We start from the raw sequence: 17761 nt of genomic DNA, 5'->3' as shown, positions 1-17761 counted from the left end.
GTTAAGGGGATGAAACAAGGACTGGTCGGCTCGGAGTCAGTATACTGTGTATTCATGTTAAGCTGCGGCATGGTATCTCAGTGGACTAGTACTATAAAACCGACATAATCTTTTCTCTAGTGACGGAGAAGTGTTGAAATCACGATTTTTCCGCTTTCATTCGGTAGAGCATACATAACATATGACGTCAGTCGACAGAGCATACGTAACATATGACGCCAGTCGACAGAGCATACGTAACATATGACGTCAGTCGACAGCATACGTAACATATGACGTCAGTCGACAAAGCATTCATAACATATGACGTCTATCGAGACAAACGGAGTGACGGTGTTATACCATATATATAGTGCCTATCGAGACAAACGGAGTGACGGTGTTATGCCATATATATAGTGCCTATCGAGACAAACGGAGTGACGGTGTTATGCCATATATATAGTGTCTATCGAGACAAACGGAGTGACAGTATTAGACCATAATGCATATAAAGAATTTGCCAGGAAGATATCGCCACAAAGGACACAAAGGACAATTCGAGTTAAAAGAGTATGTTTCACTGTATACTTTTTACGCAAAGTACATTCATTATATTTTACCATAATTGTCTAGAAAAAAAACCTCTTTTTAACTGGTGATCCAGTCGTCGCTTAGCAGACTTGGTCCATAAGGCGTGCGATAATCCCGTGATCTTGGGGTCGAATCCCAGATTTGCACTGATAATAATCATGGTTTCACCAAAGTGGCAACGTCTCAGGCCTGCACCACGTCGCCCTTCCTCCCGCTGACACGCCGTGGGATAACTGAAACACGGTTCAAAGCGTCGTAAAACCCAACTCACTAACCAATCTAACTCAATTTTTAATAGAAAATACACTGCCTCTGTCTTCTACCATTTTACAATTTAGGATCCCATACAAAGACACCAAATTTATTTCCCATTCCTCGACAACTTTTAGCTCTCCATTTCGTATCACTGTCGTCCTCATTGATCAGAAGATATGTTTGAAAGTCGGTGAAGTGCACGCCATGTCAAGTTGGGTAAAGGAAGTGATTGTTGCGAGGGAGGTACGCACCAGTGCAAACAACTATAGGACGATAAAAGACAGCGTGCGCCTCCCTACAGTTTAATTGGCGTCGAGTTTTTATCACGCATTTCAACTTGTATGCCTTGTCCTTTGTTCCCTTGTTTAGGGGTTTTGGGGCTAAATAACTTTTGAAAAATATTTTTGCTACACTGAATTAATATAGTAACCATCTGTTCTGAAAACATATAAAGGACAAAAAATGTAAATCACAGTACATACTCAGGACAGAGCAGAACTTTTTTACACTCAGGCCAAGGACCTCGGTATGTGAGGTACAAAGAGAGACAACAGAGTGAGGCGTACAGAGAATTAGCCGGGAGCTTGATCAGCTTTCGTGATGATATCAGTATGTGTACAAAGTTTCATCTGCACAGATGTTTTAGAAGTTAAACAATTCTCTGCACTTAAGCATATTTGCTTGATTCTTTTATGTACATGGTATATACAATTTACGAGTATCGTTAGAATATGTACATATAAAAATACTATGGTATTCATCACCAATAGTTCATATCACATAATTTATCACTTTTTGGAATGCTATTCCATCTTCCTGTTTCAATAGGTAACCTGTGTCAGGATGTTCGAAAGAAGAGACATGTAAGTGCTTATGGTAGGGAATATTTAATAAATATGATTCAAGCTCATTGTCAATTTTGAAGATTCGATATGTTGAACAGTTAGATGAATTTGAAATACCTGCTTTCCAGGTTCGCCAATTTATATGATGTAGTTTGCGTGAAAGGGTTACTTTCGACCGCCTCCGTGTGCAGGCCTCATCGCTGCATGTTGACGGGTCCTGTGGCAAACAGTAATGGTTAGACACGCATATACAAATGAGAATGAAGCATAGTATACGCAATAAATATTTTGGCCTTGAATAAATAATTATCATGAAACGATGCGTGTTTATAGGCGGGTGGTCATAAACAAATTACCCAGGGTCCGGTTCCAAAAGCGATCTTAGCGCTAAGACGATCGGAGCTCCCATACCTTTAACACAGACACGATGATCGTCGCGCTAAGATCACTTTGTGGAGCCGTGCCCCGCATGTTTAAGGCTCCAACATTCGCAACAGAATTTCATCCCTTTGAGATCAGGATCTCGTGATCATGGGTTTAACTCCAAGACCTCCCTAAAGCGATCGAAACGATTATCCGAAGTCTACGTTAACGTATACGCGTTACATGAGTCGTAGCTAAGGTCACTTTGTGACACGAGTCCCAGTGTGATTTTTTAGAAAAAAGCAAGATACCAACCTAGGTTTCACACAATTAAAATACGTATAGATCAAATGTATGTTTTACTGATTTGGCACACTTGGGTTAGAACTACTTTAATACATTATAGTATAGAAAATTCTATTGTCTTTTTAAAGTCAAAGTCCCCAAAACAAATTTGAAAATGCTATGTTAGGACGTTTGAGATTGGTTCGTATTAAAAATCAATTTCACGAGCTCGATTTCTACTCTCTTTTTTGACAACCACGTCTGTATTGTCGTACCAATTTGGCTTTTGCCTTGTGTTTACTGGTTCATTTTTTCAAAAGTTCGAGGGCTGTTCCTTTCTTAGGACTATTATTGAGGGAAAGGTGGGAAGCTGCTTTCTTTATAGACAAAAAGAGCTAGATTTAGACCTCGTGTGCCCCAGGGGCACCTGTGCCCCCCGTGCCCCCTGGCACACTCTTGACATTCTCTCACCGAGTACATCTCGCATTTCAGCCGAGTTTACAATACCACGCCCACGTACGCCATCTTGAGCCCAGCTGCTCGGGGTATCATTATAACATAAGGCGCGCATCGTTTGTGACATGTTGAGAAATAACTAGCCGCTATTATAACCTTGCTTCAAGCCATGTAAAATGATCCGTTTTGTATATTTCGTATTAAAGGTACAAATAAATAATGAATTGATAAAAAATCAAAGATTGTATTATTTTTATATTGAAATTCGACCAGAGAATTATTTTCTTTTGTTTCTGTTTAAATTGTATAGCTGCCTACACCGAAATGTCGTGCGAAATTTATATTCTTTACTTTTGCTTACCAGCTAACGAAAGGTTGATGAGATCGTGAGACTGATGTGATATTCTGGATGAAATACCCCCTGGTATGTTTTCAAAATGGATGCTCTTTCATCCGGAACAGTCAATCAATCATTTGCCTATAGTCAATATTCGTTGATCCACACACCCAATGATCTGGTTTGTTGGATAAGCAAGTCGTCCTGATTGAAGGGGCTCCAATGTCCCCTGTATGTGTGAAGGGAGATCGGGTGGTCAGGCTCGCTGACTTGATTGATGGATGTTATCGTAACCCAGTTGCGTAGATTCATACTCATGATGTCAATCACAGGATTGTCTGATCCAGACTTGATTATTTACAGACTGTCGTCATATAGCTGGATTATTTGTGAGTGCGGCGTTAAACAACAAACAAACAAACAGACCAGGAGCGGAGGAGAACCCAGTTCACTCACTCGTCCCATGTGCTATTATAGTCATTTGTGTGCTATCCATGTTATGTGATAGTTCACAGTGGATGCACTAGATCAACATTATTAATATCAATATTGCAAAATCAGCATTTGAACCTTCATCAGATGCGCTAAAGGAATTCCTGTCATTATGTTTTTCTGTCCTCACCAAATCCCCACAGGTTATTTGATACTAATCAGATACGCTGTAGTTGACATTTGCTTGAAGGCAGCTGGCATTTAAATGTTCTTTTTCGCTGACTAAACAATTTATTTGTTAGCATCTGTCCTCAGAAAAAAATGTTCAACTAGAAACCAATTAAAATAATAAGTAGGAATATGTAAGAACAACAAAAACAACTTCATAATACAGTGGAACCTCGTTTGTCCGGACCACGTTATTCCGTACCCACGCAATCAGGACGTTTACTGTTAAAGGGACATTACTACGGTATCATGACTCGTTAGTCCGGACGACTTCATAGGGATGACTCGTTAATCCGGACGATTTTATAGGGGATGACTCGTTAATCCGGACGATTTCATAGGGAATGACTCGTTAATCCGGACGATTTCATAGGGAATGACTCGTTACTCCGGACGATTTTACAGTGAATGACTCGTTAATGCGAACGACTTCATGGGAAATGACTCGTTAATCCGGACGATTTCACAGGGAATGACTCGTTAATCCGGACGATTTCATAGGGAATGACTCGTTAATCTGGACGATTTTACAGTGAATGACTCGTTAATCCGAACGACTTCATGGGAAATGACTCGTTAATCCGGACGATTTCACAGGAAATGATTCGTTAATCCGGACGATTTCACAGGAAATGACTCGTTAATGGTGCCGTCCGGATTAACGGGGTTTCACTGTATATGTATGAGCTTGATAAACATACATTTCAATATTTAAACAGTTGATACATCCTTCACATTTGACTTGGAATGTAATTCCACTGTTTTATTTATTTGTCTGTATATTCACCTTAAAGTGATATAACAGAAATAGCCTGATACATAAAGAGTTCTCTCGTCACACCGAAACTCCGGGTTCGATTCCCAGCAAGATGACAATGTATGATGCACTGTTTTATTTGCTGGAATATTGCTAAAGCGGCTTAAACCCTTACTCCCTCACTCCCGCACTGTCGATTGATACAGGACATAATTGTTTATTTGAACATTTCCAACAAAGATCAAGCAGTATGTGCTTTAAATACTTACAGGTACACATATTTTGAATAATTCTCATGTTGTACAACTGTCTATGTGGAACATGCGTCTTCCTCATCACCGGTGGCACGGGACGTGTGGATGCTGTTTTCAACACATTATATTTATGATCGTCTTAAGATGTAAGATTAATCCGGTTTTTTTCTTGAATATTCTTGCATCCGTTTCAGGTCATAAAGTTATTCTCAGGCAAACAATCTGTCACGATCTTCAAATTTAGCATTGCTGAGCTCAGCTAATTTTCCCTGGTGTTACAAAACCCTCAATAACCATTCCGGAAGGGAAATATATGTTTGTCATTATAGGTAAGCTGTGTTATTCGCCATCACGTCGCTGGCGAAATGTGTTGTGCTAGCTATCTTTTGAATACGATATATGTTATACATGTGTGACTATCTGATATGAATATACACAGCACCCACCAAACCATTTCCATAACCACATGAAAGCTCTGCTAAATTCATTCAGAGTTCATTGCACGACACCCGTGAAGATCCGGGGTAGACTAGGTCTTCAGCAACCCCTGCTTGCCAGACCCGTGAAGATCCGGGGTAGACTAGGTCTTCAGCAACCTATGCTTGCCGTAAAAGGCGACTATATGCTTGTCGGCTTAGGCGACTAACGGGATCGGGTGGTCAGGCTGGGTGACTTGGTTGATGCATTCTTCGTATCCCAGTTGCGTAGATCGATCCTCATGATGTCAATCACAGGTTTGTCTGATCCAGTCTCGATTATTACAGATCGGCGTCATATAGCTGGAATATTTCTGCGTGTGGCGTTCAACAACAAGCACACAATAAACACATCATTCATTCACAGATCTGTGTACGTGTGATTATATAAAACATAGTTTATACTAGTTCCTGTGATACTATCTGTAACTGTGTTACCTTGGGTCTGTGTGGTCTTTACGTGTTACACAGCGTCAAAATTACGTGTTGGGTAAGAAAGACTGCATAGTTTTGTAACATGGTACATGTATAACTGGTGGTACAGTCGAAACTACGTTGTGTCGAAGTTGAAGGGACCTTCGTAAATACTTCGAGTTCCCCGAGGTTCAACATAACCGAAAAATGAAGATTAAAGAAGTAATACACAGGGACCACGTTTTTACTTCGAGACAACCGCAAGATCGACACATCAAAGTTCGACACAACAGTGTTTGACTGTATATACTTCCCAAAGCCATACATAGGATATTTCGTTTCAAGCGACCTACTTCGATTCAAAATAGACGGTAAATTTAATAACACTAAGTTGATAGATAGCTCGCTGTGTAACTAAATTAATGACGTCAATCGACTTTCAGAAAGTGTATTTATTTCTTATACATGTATATTCAATATGATGTCTTTTAACCAATTCCCCTTGTACCAATGTTATCAATATAACAATCAACCACTGGGTAAGGAGGTGGGTTGATCAATATTAACGACTTTTTATCATGTGGAGTTTATTATTACGATTAATTGGTCTGAAGGGTCTCACTTTAATGTTCGCATCACAGAATATCAGTTTCACAACACTGACAACTGGTATTTACGGTATTTCCATCTTCCTGGTGACACGCGGGGGGATTACTGGTAAACACACAACAATACGTTATCCCTACGCGGGTCTAGGTTTTCACATTCAGTTGTTAATGCCCCGTTTGACAGGGGTGCATTCTAATGCTGTGTCGCTCATAAGTTCAAGGGTTCACTGAAACAACCTGTTCTGAATTTCGTTGATCCACGCCTGAGGACGGCTTTCACTGTCATTGATATTATCTGAAAGAGGACTATATTTTCGTGTCATGCTTCAAGCAGTATGAAGAATAGAAGCCTTGTTATGTGAGATGTGATCAGCATGTCGTTGCAGGGTCGTTCTCTGCGTCTAGACCAATCTCCCGATATAATCGCAAGGTGTCTGTATCGACTGTTAGCAGTCACTGTTACCATTTGGCTGTCATATTGTGCAAGAAATGGGACGATCGTTTTATTCTAGAATGCCTCGATGAATGTTGGAATGTTTTGTTTTTATTCCTGTTTGCGACTTCGATAACATAATATAACAGTTATAACATAAGGGAAAAGAAGGGCCCTGTGTCGTTGTATTAGCTCTATAGAGTGTGTGTGTCCTCGAATAGTACATATGTTTATCTATGAAAAGTAGAGACGGTGGGTTTATTTCAGTAAAGGGACCACCGGTCCGTTATAGATTTACAACTACTGGTGTGTCATGGTATACGTAGCACCAATATTTTAATCGACATAACTACATATCCACAGAGATGCGATATACAATAGAATGTTAATATAACTACAATGCGAAATTAGCAAGACATGTTGAGACGGTGATTGTGATGATGGTTGTAGTGATTGTGTTAGCAGCAGCAGCAGCAGTACTCGTAGTAGTAGTAGTAGTAGTAGTAGTAGTAGTAGTAGTAGTAGTAGTAGTAGTTAATTATAGTGGAAGCACAACCCAGTTAACTGAGTTCGTTCAAAGACGCAATATTTCAATGTTATAGCTAACTTTAAGCAAGGTAATGCCCTTGTAGAATGATTTAATACACGCGTTTCATTTAGAAGTAGTTTAAAATATTAAAATGCCGTTTCTGATAATCAAATGCAGAGCACCTGTGTACAGTAAAGTGCATTTACTCCATGCTTCCACTGTCTGCGACATAATGGATCATTTAACGTTCAGTATGTACTCAACAACATCCAAGACATGCAAGGCGTTGGCCAAAATCGTCTGCAGTAAACAGTCTTCTATAAATAAACATCGGCCGGACGCCACCTTGAGCTGAAGATCTAATTAAAGAACGTCGTGCACAGGTTCTACTTGGAGTTTAATGGTATCGATGGTTCAAAGATTATTCCGAAGTCTGTTTATCACCCATAATGCATTAGTAAATATGTAACACCGTTTTAAATTAAGAAACGTTTTATGACTCTGGGCAATTTATGTATGAATATTTACCACCTCACTTTTAAATATAAATTTAAATATTTGACTCACTTCAGCTCTGCCGTGTGGTTTGTTTAATGTTGTTCGCATGTAAAATATTCATTCTTTTAATATATATATATATATATAACTACAGGCTGGTGTTTATTAAGTTAGTATTGTTTATTGAATACTAAATTACTTTGTGAAGCTGGTGTCAGATTCCTGCATGAATGATCACATGACCTACTGAATGCCAGTTTGCCTTTCCCACAGACACACTTGCACGTAATGGCGTTGAATGAGGGGGTCCGGTCTGGTTCAGCGTTCAACGACGATCACGTAAACACATACCCAGTCTCCCCTAAACACTGTTTACGTTTACTGCAGATGTACTGGTCCGTCTCGACCATACTCACCTGGCTTCTGTACGCCAGAGGGAGGCGGGTCGGGGATATTTCGTTCAGATCTTGAGTTGTACAGTTGAATACCATTGCGTCGAGCTCTGACGTGTCGGATTCTCGTTTAATTGTGTCGAACTGGCGATCTCGTCCCGGCAAAGTCCGCTTTCTTTATTATTATTTGAACCGAATCTGATTTGTCGATGTGTCGATTAACTCGAAGTTATTTTGTTGTTCAAAATAAAAAATGCACTAAATTGTTCCGATAAGTACGAATTGAAAATTGAAAATATGTTATTGCTAGTTTAACATAAACTATTCAATACTGCAAGCTACTGTAGTTCCTTTCGTGTTGTGAATTGCGTTGAGAATCTGTTTCGAATGTTTCACACACTCGGATAAGTCGTACATTTTCTCAGATTCTTTTGAGACGGCGTTCAACTGCATAAGGATTGATCGATTACATAGGTAAGGTTGTGCCTTGGTTCAAGCCTTGAAGCACACAGTAGACTACTATTTAGTGTCCCGTGAAAATCCAGGTTAGAATTGGTCTTTAGCAACCCATGCTTGTCGTAAGAGGCTCCTAACGGGATCGGGTGGTCTGACTTGGTTGATGCATGTCATCAAATCCCAATTGCGTAAATGTCACGCTAGGAACCTATGATCGTGGTTTGAATCCCGGTTCGCCTCGATTATGTTTCTAGGTTTGTCAGCACCATACCCGTGCTCATGGGTTTCACCGAAGTGGTAAACGTCTGAGACCTGCATCACTTCGGATTTTCTTCCCAGATTAAGCTGACACGCCGTGATATAAGTGGAATACTAATAAAAACGGCGTTAAGCCAAACTCACTCACCAGATTCACGCATTACTATTTCCAACTTTACTGTGCTAACCTGTGACCTGATTGATCGTGTGTCGCGACGCAGAGTGAGTGCGTGCTCATTGTATCAACCACCGGTGCTAGATTCGGGTTCGACTGCATCACAAGGAATGTTGTATCGATATTCGATATTTTCAGCTACAGCACCAGAACCAGATAGGGCTTTTTGAAATGGTTGAATTCCCCCACAGAGCGCATTAGTTTCAATGTTATCCTTTGCATCTGGTTTACAATTATTGCAAACCCTCCTATAGAGCGTACTTGTCTTTGAAACTTGGTGAACTTGATGTTTCAAACGTACAATGTTTTAAAATCAAAGACAAGAAATGAACGTTTTCATTATGGATGACGGGAATCGAACCTGCTACCGCACATATCGTGTTTAGTTTTGTAACCCACTGTTTTCCCACTGAGCCACACGTTCAGGTGATGAAAGGTTGTTCAATTTTTCATGTCATGAATCCGTTTGGTCCATGCTGCTCGTGGTTTTTCTCACACACGCTTTGATCGAATTCCTTTTATACCGCGACACACTGTATGGTATCTCGATTATTTCTTGTTATCTGTGTGATGAGTCGCTCTATAAGTTGGACAAACCACTTCTCGTAGGGATTACTTGAGATTGTAAACCCTGACATTCGGGAACATACCTCGGGGGCCGTGGTAGAAGTGGTTTCTCCTTTACATATTAACCACTGTTTCGTCTGGCCAGGGTTTCATCATTTTCATCATTTCCATATAGGCAGCCTAGTGGTTAAAGCGTTCGCTCGTCACGCCGAAGACCCGGGTTCGATTCCCGACATGGGTAAAATGTGTGAAGCCCATTTCTGGTGTCCCCAGCTGTGATATTGCTAGAATATTGCTAAAAGCGGCGTAAAAACATACTCTCTCAAACACTCACTCATCATTTACATATAGTCGTGAGTGAGTGAGTGAGTTGGGTTTCTGGTGTGCCCAAGGGACGCAACTCTGCACAGCGAATCGCGGCGCCTTAGACGACTGGGCCACCCGTGCCCCCACATATAGTCGTGATATGGCCGGAATAGATCTGATCTTTGCGCAAAACAACAGTGTCTCACACACTCCACTTGTTGTGACCTCAAAGATCTAACGTGAGACTACAGTGCTTGTGTGAAACCTCTTCAACGAACAAATCACGCCTCTCGGCGCCATGTTTGTCCAGCTTAAGTAGCTCGCGTTGATCCGAAAGATGATGGCATCTGTGAAAAAAACATCACCTTGTGAAACTGACCATCTTGACTTCTGTAACAACTCAAGATGTAAAAAGTCTGTTTTCTAGGGTCAAGTGTTTGCCCGGGCTGACTTGAAGCAGGCAAGCTACATGAAAGTGTCCGACATTAAACAAGCGTGTGTATTTACTATTGCTGTGTCTGCCTGTGGTCGACACTGACCTCCTTGTTGCAGACCCCGGCCCACTTCACCAGGTATTCCATTGATGGAACTCACCTAGAATTGCTATAATGTACTTTACACAGAAACCAAACGCAGTCTGTTGAAACTTACTTTGAGGAATGCAAACGCATTTGACTTGTGTCTGTGTGTGCATTGTGTGCGCGAGCTCGGATACAGTGTTTTTAGAAAAGGAGGCGCATTTAATATCCATTAATGCCAGATTATGTTTTTCGTCTAACTTCTTATTGAATGATTTTATTATTTAATTGAATGATTGTTTTATACATCTATATATTTGGTAAGCTTTAAAAACGGCTGATCGGCACCCCTGCTATCCCTCTGTGCTGTATCAGGGTCTAGTGGTTGGGGGGGGGGGGGGGGGGGGGGGGGGTGAATGAGTAATCTGAATCTGCACCCATTGATTTATTTTGTTTGTAAATTGAAATGCACGGTATAAAATACTAAAAAGTAACAAAAGTTAATTGCAGGAATATAGCAATTATTAATAGCCAATTCATAGCGTCGTTTACAAAGTCGTTGATAGGTAACATGGCATCGCTTTTATTCGCAAAGTCTAGAACTACTCTTTGTGATGTAGAAACACGTGATCACCGCTCGGTAGACAGGTGTGGAACGATGCTCAACTATCTAAATATTATCTTTTGTTGACTTATAAATAGAATTTGTCAATCATATTTTTCATCAAAAGTATCAAAGCGAATGTTAGACATGTGAACGTGGTAAAGTACGCATTGTGCGGACATTCCTGGCTGTGTCGATCACTACGAACTGTCTCGGCGGTGAGATTTTGTCGCCGACATGAAGAACACTGAAGCGCACGTAAAATACTTTGAAAGCGGCCCGTATCGTTTCTCCTTATTTCAGTGTTAGACTTACACTGATGACATTCATATTTGTTTGTTTGTTGTTTTACGCCGCACTCAGCACTATTCCATATGACATCAATAGGCGGATCCAGAGAGGATCCAGTGGGTTCGAGCCCCACCTTTTGAAAACCAAATAGTATGTTGTAGGCAGTAAAGTTATCTGAGAGGATTTTGATAGCTTGGACCCCTCCCTTTTAAAAATGCTGGATCCACCCTTGACATTTCATTTGTTTCCTTCTGGGGATCTCCATTCTAGAAGGCGGCTTCAGGTAAAGATATGGCTAAAATATATACCCAGACTGGAACGATTCCTCACCGATGCATCACGGCATCATTGTTGGCGAAATGTTCATCCGCTTCATTTCTTAACGATACATAATTTGTGCAGATGTATATTTGTATCATCATTTCTGTTAATATCTGCTCATTTACAGTTTTGAAAACTAGTACTATTGATACTGGTGTTATATTTATCACTTGAAATATAACTATTATATTTAAATTATTGTCAATGTTATGCCTGATACAAAATATATTCATGCTACTGTCCAATGGCGTAAGTGTCGGCCCTCGGATGGTAGCTCAGGGTGATGACGAATGACAAAACTCAGGGGTCAAGTTTAAGACGACAGCAGCCATGTTGATTGTTGATAGTTTGGAATAAGTCGAAAAGGCACATGTTGATAATAACGTGACAGAGCGCACACCGGGACCGAGTGGCCAATGTTCCCGGATTGAGACTCGCTCTGTCACTTACCTTCTGGCTGTCTCTCTGACTTACCATGTCAGTCGGGTTTTGTAGAGCGAGGTATTACGTAACGAGAGGCAAGGTCATTGTCACACGTGTATGTATATACGTAAGATCCGGCGACGTAAGGAGGTGTTAATTGAAATTTATAGCTAGCGCTGGAGATTAAGGGTCCTGCCCGGAGGGCCTAATGATAAGAGGGAATACGCCGAATGTTTGCTGAATATATTAAACAGAAAACGGGCATAGAATTTCGGTGCACTTGGAAATATATTGAACCAGTTAGGTATTTAGATAAATGAAATGTTTAATAAGTATTGAAATGGTTTGCACTATTTTAAATAAAAGTATTGAAATGGTTTGCACTATAACAATACTTTACAAATAAATATTATATTGTTAGAAATGTATCGCGATACGCAACTATTGTCATTTAGATGTGTTCTATCTATAAAACAATATGAAGGGTCTCACGTAACCAAATACTGCCGATGTGACGCACTCACTCACTCTCACATAAACAAATGATAAGTACATGCTGTTGTCGGCGACAAAACTCACGGTGTAACATAAATAACAGACCCGTGAAGATACGGGGTAGAATAGGTCTACCATGCTATGATTGATGAAAAGGCGACTATGCTTGCCGTAAGAGGCTGCTAACGAGATCGGGTTGTCAGACTCGCTGACGTGGCTGATGCATGTCATTGTATCCCAATTGCGTGGATCGATGCTCGTTATGTCAATCACTGGATTGCCTGGTCCAGATTCAATTATTTACAGACCGCCGTCATATAGCTGGAATATATAGCGGCGTTAAACTACAAACTAACATCAATAACAATTCAGCGGTGTCTTTCCAGCATCACCTATGAACTTAATTAACTAACTTTTACAATTTTATACATTTGTCTTTTAAAAATTATATCCTTTTTCAGGTTTTTCCAGGATTACCCCGAAGACAAAGCCTTCTTTGAAGCATTCAAGGACAAGAAACCGGAAGAACTTGGTGATAACCCAAAAATGCGTGCGCACGCTTCGACGGTGATGCATGCGCTGACCTCGGTTGTGGATAACTTGGATGATCCCGAATGCCTCATTGACATCCTCAAGAAAAACGCCCAGAGTCATTTTGGACGAAACATCAGGATCCAACAGTACAAGGTAGGCCAGATCTGTGACGTCACGGGTTGTCCCACTCACTCGCTTACGCAACTTCGCGCGTTTGGATTTTAATTGATATGTTTGAATATTTTAAGAGAGCAGTGCAAATGTCGGATGCAATACGTTATTCCATAAGTTTTGAGACATAAGGGGTTAAGGTATTCATCCCTAACAACGAGCCATTCTGCCACCAGAGGGCCCTTTACACTGCTAATTTTCTCCGTCTCTGCACATGCATATTTGCAAATTTGTTGATTTTTTTCCGATGGAAATAATTATTTGCGTCAGCAAAGAGGTAACGTAATTGACTCTCTTGCGTCCCTTAGCGGCGACAGGATCCTATGATCGAGGTTTCCAATTCCAGATTCTCCCTGATTCTTGGTTCGCCAGCACCATGCGGATGGGAAACCTGCAACACTTTCCTCCTGTATCAAGCTGACGCGCCGTGATATGCTGTTCACAACGGAGTTAAACTCACTCACTCACTGATTGTGTTAACACAAGTTAAATGTCTGATAGTGGGGTTTTTTTCATTTCAGGATCTGTTCGAGACCTTCATCCGATTCCTGCAGGAAGGTCTGGGGGACAAGTGCACAGACCTGACCAAAGAGTCGTGGGAGAAAGCTCTCGGTGTCGTGGTTTCAGTCATTGAGAGTGAAATGACAGCATTATCAAATGGCCCTACCAAGTAAACGAACTGTTCTGGAACCATAGCTTTGTGACGTCACACTATTCGTCAGAGACGGTTTGCGCCACATCAGCGTTCTCTACGTTACCATGAAACAACGTGAGACAATTGTCTCAGGGTGGATGTCTCAGAGAAGTGGTATCATTTCCTGGGTATCTTTGAATTGTATCATCACCAATTAAATGTAATCAACCGTAGTGTGTAGCACTGACGTGGTGCTGGTGGGTTCGAATCCCGGATTCGCCCTGATTATCGTCCAAGGTTTGTCAGCACCGTACCCATGCACGTGGGTTTCCCCAAGTAAACGTCACTTCGAGTTTTCCTCCCACAAGCTGACACGCAGTGGTATAACTGGAATACTGTTCACTGCAGCGTCTGGGGCGGTCGGGTAGCCTCGTGGTTAAAGCGTTCGTTCGTCACGCCGAAGACCCGGGTTCGATTCCCGACATGGGTACAATGTGTGAAGCCCATTTCTGGTGTCCCCCGCCGTGATATTGCTGGAATACTGCTAGAAACGGCGTAAAACCATACTCACTGATTTACTGCGGTGTTAAGCAAATATCACTCATCCCCACTGACTTGGTGTGTCTATTGGTGAACGCAGGTTTAAAAGCTATCATCTGTGACCAAAGACCTGTGGGTACTAAGGTTTAAACGATATATAAATGGAACATGTTGAAGCGTTCCGTCAGATCATCACTTGTGAATTATTATTCTACACCACCGATATGTGGATAGGAATATGCTAATTGTGATATGAAAGTCATACTAAACATGTCCTATGTTTCATGTAAGGTTTATAAAACATATATTTACTTCTAGTTAAATGTTGTTTAATTTGCAATATTTCAAATGACAAACTGGTCAAAAACAGATTGATGGCACGTTTAAATAACCTTCACCTTGCGTGACCTTTGATATATTTTAGACATAGTTCAAACGTCTGGGACAATAGAATTGTTTGAGTACAAATTCTCAGCAATAGGTACAAAATACACACACAGGAAACGGAGTCACGTGTTTATCATGCTTTCCGAGTTCAGGACAGGGAAGGTACCACGTGACCGAAGATTTCATGATATGGAAGATTGCGGGTCTATATAGTGCAGTGTTTTCATACTAAATGTACAATATCGTTATTCATATCCTGACATTTACGCCTCTGGGTCATGTGTATTTGATTGTGTGGAATAGTACTGTCTCAACTTATCGTCTTCATCCTGTGGAAACGGTGCCGTATGATTTGTGTCCTTTAAAAATAGAAATTAATTGCTTCCCACTTTCAACATACATATATAAAACACGATGCTATATTTCGTAAATTATTAAATTAATTTAATAAAAGGTATCGTTAGATTGGAATCATACATTTGTCATATTAGGTACTGTTAAATTGATTTAATTGATTTAATGTATCTTTTGACGAGTATTCAAAATTATTGCTTGGTGAAATTAGTAGAACAATCTTGATGAATGGGATGTTGTCACTGTGTGCTGAAGGCATTACACAACGCCCTGTGACATGTAAAATTGTCGTACACGAACGTATGTTGCACATTGAATCGTAGTTACTGTAATGTACACAAGTACATGGTGTTTTAGTCAGTTCATGGTACACCGTAATCTATCACCTGCACATCTCGATTAATAATTATTTTATCTTTTCGTGGATGTGGGATTTTTTACTGTCCAACTACGACATTGAAAGAGTAACAGGTTGTCTAAAATACTTTGAAGAGTCGCGTCCCTTAGACGTGCAAGGATCCGTGGTTGTGGTTTCAAACATCATACCCGTATTCGATGTTATTTCCAAAGTGAAAGATGTATAAGACCGTATCAATTTCGGGCTTTTTCTCCAAATCAATATCACCTTGTCTTCAAATTTTTGGCCAGACTGATGAAAAAGGAGGAATAAGTTATTCCTTGCCCTGGTATCAGTGCAGAGGAGTGAAGTATACATTGATAACCGAAACTTACATGGAACGCTTGAGGCTAATGTAAAGAGTTGCGTCCCTTAGTCGCGCCAGAACCCAGTGGTCGTTTCATTTCAGACAAATGTGACTGTTTCATTCACAAGACCTCTTTCACATACCAAATGCGGCAACGCAAAGCTGAGAGAACTAAATGACTCAAATGCTGATCCAAGTTATATGAAAAGTGCCCAGCTGCACAGGTTACGGATGGAAACCCGGAAACAGATATTGTTTCTGTACGCATGCGTTGATGGTGTACCCTGGTCAGTGACGTAATGAGTTTTGTATAATTGTAACCACCATTATGATCATATTTGTTTGCGACATCAAGCTGTTCCGCACACTGCAGTGAAAATCTAATGTGCCTAAAGGAGCTGACCTTCACCTCTGCGCAAGGTTCAAGGTTTACGTCTTTGCTGTCGCCTAGTTTGTGTATATAACATGATATAATGCTGAACACAGTTACATTGTAACATTGTTACACAAAGCCTATTCCTTTAAAACAATGAAGGTTACGCCCAGGTCATGTACAAGATGTTGTGCTTTTTGTATCTTTGAACGATGTGTTTGTTAAGTGGCACCAAATGTTGTGTTCAAGGACATGCTGTAACCCTTGGTATTTAACAGACATGCTGGAACGCCTGTTGATTAAGGACGAGATGTAAAGCCAATTTGTCCAAGGATATACTGTAACACCTGTTTGTTCAAGGACGTGGTGTTACGACAGCTTGCTCAAGGGCGTGATGTTACGACTTCTTGTTCAAGGACATACAATAACACCTGTTTGTTCAAGGACGTGCTGTAACGCCTGTTTGTCCAAGGACGCGCTGTAACGCCTGTTTGTCCAAGGACGCGCTGTAACGCCTGTTTGTCCAAGGGCGTGCTGCAACGACTGTTTGTCCAAGGACATGTTGTAAAGCATTCTTGTCAAGGCATATGTTGTAACGCTAACACCTTGTAACTATGTATCTACAGAATCTTTCACATATTTGGACTGTAAATTTTTATCATTTTCAATTTTATATTTGTGTTGTCTCGTTAATTACTGACATTTTTATACTTTTGTGATATCTGGATATGTTGCTGTGGAAGAAATACACTGTACTATTATTGTCTACATGTCTTGTGTTTATATCATATCATACCCTACCAATCCCTTATAATGATATATACATAGGTACACGGTCCAACCCTCTGAGTGTCGTTTTGAATAATGGTTATACACAATAGATCATACACCCACCTACATGTCGCCCAAAGCGCTAAATCTCTCTGTCCAAGGATCCCTAGAACGTGAGTTCGAATCCGACATCACTAGTTTGTCTGTACTACCACACCCGTGCTCAAGGATTTCACAAAGGTGTAAGAGGCGACTAACGGGATCGGGTAGTCAGGCTCGCCGACTTGGTTGATGAATATCGTATCCAAATTGCGTGGATCGATGCTCATGATGTCAATTACTGGATTGTCTGGTCAAGAATCGATTATTTACAGACCAATGTGATATAGCTGGAATATTGCTGAGTGCGGCGTTAAACAACAAACAAACAAACAAACAAACAAACCAAGGTGGTAGACTCACTGGTTTGTCTGGTCAAGAATCGATTATTCAACAGACTATATATGGCTGGAATAATTCGGCGTTAAACAGCAAGGAAATACAATTGGAGTATTAATTGATCAAAATGGGTAAATGTTTACTCGATATTTACTGCCGGGGAAACGTATACACCTATGGTTGATGGCCGGGGAAACGTATACACCCATGGTTGATGGCCGGGGAAACGTATACACCCATGGTCGTTGGCCGGGGAAACGAATACACCCATGGTCGTTGGCCGGGGAAACGAATACACCCATGGTC

The 17761-nt window shown here is 40.8% G+C and overlaps 1 protein-coding gene across 2 annotated transcripts in view; it reads left to right on the top strand.

Moving 5' to 3' along the window:
* The window catches only part of LOC124136293 (globin-like), a 76909-nt gene extending 59897 nt beyond the window's left edge, over positions 1-17012 (top strand). For both annotated transcript variants that reach the window (XM_048401458.1, XM_046502177.2), the window contains exons 3-4: positions 13011-13236; positions 13776-17012. In XM_048401458.1, coding sequence (XP_048257415.1) covers positions 13011-13236; positions 13776-13928 — 379 coding nt within the window. In that variant the 3' untranslated portion in view covers positions 13929-17012. The remainder of the gene's footprint in view (positions 1-13010; positions 13237-13775) is intronic.
* Positions 17013-17761: the final 749 nt, after the last annotated feature.

Source organism: Haliotis rufescens, unplaced genomic scaffold (assembly GCF_023055435.1).
Source record: "Haliotis rufescens isolate VD_foot unplaced genomic scaffold, xgHalRufe1.0.p SCAF_22, whole genome shotgun sequence".
NCBI classification, from domain to species: domain Eukaryota; kingdom Metazoa; phylum Mollusca; class Gastropoda; order Lepetellida; family Haliotidae; genus Haliotis; species Haliotis rufescens.
Note: the sequence above shows the minus strand (reverse complement) of the source record. Positions and strands in the feature narration are given on the sequence as shown.